Raw genomic sequence first — 2,806 nt, 5'->3', positions numbered from 1 at the left:
AATGTTCCTTCTGGGAGCAGCTTTTAATCTAAATATAAGATAATTTAAAATACGTCATTTTTCGACCTGTCAAATTTCTTATATTAAATTATAAAGTAATTAAAACACCTACATAAATAAAATTATACGCATTTTTTTCATAAAAAATGAAATATTAATCTATTTGTAAGTTTTTAAATATATAATTGAAAATTCTATGTAATTCTATAAATAATGATTAATTTTTTTATTATTTGGAAAATGCAAATTGTAATATTTGTACTATTTGTTTATTAAAACTGAAATTGATGCAAACAATGTTTACGTGATTTTATTTCAAAATGAATAATGACTTCAAACGTTTGTAAAATATTTGCGCCGTTTGGTAAATTGTTTTATTCATTTCCACATTCCGAAAACTTTTTTTTGTAAAAGCAATATATTTGCATGATTCGATATAATTTGAAACACATTTTGCTGCAAATATGCATTATGTAATCTAGTTGTAGTACAAATACGGACAATAACAAAATATTTTGTTGGTTTGTTCATATGAAAATCATGGAATCGAATTTTATCAGTTAGGAAAGTTTGAATTAATTTTAGAGAGTTTTAAATGAATTGTTACAATTTATTGATTATAGTTTTACAATGAATTATGGTAAAATCAGCAAAGATCTTCGCATCCAGAAGTTCCAGTCTCATATGGAACTTGTCCTCCGACGTTACCACTGTAAATATTAAGATGTTTAATCATAATGTTGTCTTTAAAACTATTGATATAATTTACCCTGGTCCATAGTTGCAAGTGTACAATTTGGCGTACGGGTATTGCGGTTGTTCAACATCGTAAAAGTAGATGAAGTCACATCCTACAGATTTGCTATCGGCCCACACCACTTGCGTGTAATGTCCGGTCATCTTTCCTGGTACTGATATGTTGGGATAGGTGAAGTCCTCGTGTTCATTGAACCATCCGGCTACAGCTGTTTCCCAGTCCTGTCTTCCATCGTCCTTCTGAGAGCTCCACTGGATGTACAAGTTTTGTCCGACCCACCACCAACGATCTACAAGAAAACCATTGCAGATTTATATTGTAAATTTCATTGAGATATAAACTTACCATCTTGAGCTAAGATGTGGTTCATCTTGCATGTGTCGGATACAACTCTGCCTTTCTCTCCAAGAACTTGATCGTAAATCTATAAATAAATTTAAAGACATAATTATTAAAATAAACAAATATTAATCATAAAATATGATAATTTTTGTTATAAAAGATTTTCATGTATTCAAAAACTTAGTAGATGGTTTGGTTGCCTATATCAAATGATTAATCAAGTAAAGTTTTAAAAATTGTTAAATTTCGTTCCATTTCTTTAAAGAAAACTTAAAGCAATTTTCTAAATATTTCGTAACAGTAAAAAAATCATTTTGATTGTACATTCTGCACGAATATCCAATAAATATGTAGCATACTTTTGAAATTACTTACAAGAATTTCTATGTTATCTACACTTTTACTATCTTGAATAATTTGAAAATTAAAAAAAAGAATAGTTATTAATTGTTGATGGATAGTTGAAAAAAGAAATAATTATAAAATTCTGCTAAAAGTTCGTAGAAGCCTGAGGTCATATGGAAACGACACGTGAATCACTACGTTAAGTTACATTCAAATGTCTCTGTTGATAAGCAACGGCAATAACAATTGGTTTTGTAACCTTGTCGAAGCAATTAAAAGCAAGAACATAACAATAATTGCTGATTGTGTTATTAAACTCACCATCCTCTGCAAGTTAACACCACGCGGTTGATTTGGTACCAGCCCATTAGCGATTTGGATCCTGTAGTCATTGTGGGCCTTGATCACGGCAATTTTACCTTCGTTGCTGATTCCTCTGGCTGCAAAAATTTAAAAGATTTTTAAAAATAAAAAAAATGAATTTAATTGTGTTTTTATTTACCGTAGATTTCTCCACCAGATGGACAATTTTCAGCGGCTGCAAGAGCAAAAAGGGCTGCGATAAATACTTGAGCGAACATCGTGTTGGTTGTGATGACCATGCTCATATCCTGCGCACATTTATATCCAATTTGTTGAATAATTAACAGTTTTTTGTTTTGTTTTTTTCGAGCGTTTATCTAGAATAGGTGCAATAAATACACATGATAATGTGTACGAGAAAGATAGATTACTTTATAATCATTCATTATTCTTTATTTTTGAGCGATATAAGTGCATTCGATAAGTATATTTCAAAAGATACAAAAAACAGACAACATTTTTATAGTTTTATCAACGAATTCAACTATACTTTTTATTATGTACTTGACTTTTTAATAATTGCTACCAAATTTTAGTTATTAAATTTGATGTATCTCTAAAAATCTAAATTATTAACTTTAATACAAGAATATTTTGTAAAATGTTATTAATGAGTATTCCAACGGAGGCGGCGTCTTCATATAGACCCATCAGCCTACTGCCGGTACTGTCTAAACCAGCGGTCGGGGAACCGGGGTAAATTACCCAAAATGGGGTAAAAATTAATTTTTTTTGGGTAATAGGGAAATTTTTCTAATTTCATCTTACCAAACTCAGAGAGCGGTTCTTTGACTACTTTTCAGATCTTGATGTACAAACTGTGAATTGGGTTGTAGATCCTTTTAAATGTGAAATTACTAACATACCAGAAGAATCTCCAAGTTTGGCAGAGGCAATTCTTGAACTTCCAATCAATACTGTATTCAATTTGAGACCAAATCAAATCTGTCGTCTTTTTGGTTGTCAATGGCTGCAAAGGTTTTCAAAATTGCACATGAG

General features: G+C 30.4%; 1 protein-coding gene across 1 annotated transcript; it reads right to left on the bottom strand.

Annotated features, from left to right (window-relative positions):
* Window positions 1-589: 589 nt before the first annotated feature.
* Window positions 590-2,046, bottom strand: LOC108559892 (venom allergen 5-like). Its single transcript, XM_017917264.1, has 5 exons — window positions 1,947-2,046; window positions 1,766-1,884; window positions 1,103-1,181; window positions 770-1,046; window positions 590-710 (listed from the first exon to the last, which is right to left on the bottom strand). Exons 1-5 carry the CDS (start codon window positions 2,044-2,046, stop codon window positions 647-649), a joined length of 639 nt encoding a protein of 212 aa, XP_017772753.1. The 3' UTR covers window positions 590-646.
* Window positions 2,047-2,806: the final 760 nt, after the last annotated feature.

The sequence above is a fragment of the Nicrophorus vespilloides genome, unplaced genomic scaffold (assembly GCF_001412225.1).
Source record: "Nicrophorus vespilloides isolate i.1.1-1 unplaced genomic scaffold, Nicve_v1.0, whole genome shotgun sequence".
Classification (NCBI taxonomy): domain Eukaryota; kingdom Metazoa; phylum Arthropoda; class Insecta; order Coleoptera; family Silphidae; genus Nicrophorus; species Nicrophorus vespilloides.
The sequence above is the reverse complement of the archived record's forward strand: the minus strand, read 5'-3'. Positions and strand labels throughout refer to the sequence as shown.

What these genes read in the sequence shown, in the direction of transcription:
- LOC108559892 (XM_017917264.1), bottom strand. Translation starts at nt 2,046, where the DNA reads ATGGTCATCACAACCAACACGATGTTCGCTCAAGTATTTATCGCAGCC. An exon ending in ATCTGGTGGAGAAATCTACG is followed by an intron (nt 1,885 to 1,946) that starts GTAAATAAAAAC and finishes AAATTTTTGCAG; the next exon opens with CCAGAGGAATCAGCAACGAA. An exon ending in GTGTTAACTTGCAGAGGATG is followed by an intron (nt 1,182 to 1,765) that starts GTGAGTTTAATA and finishes ATTTATTTATAG; the next exon opens with ATTTACGATCAAGTTCTTGG.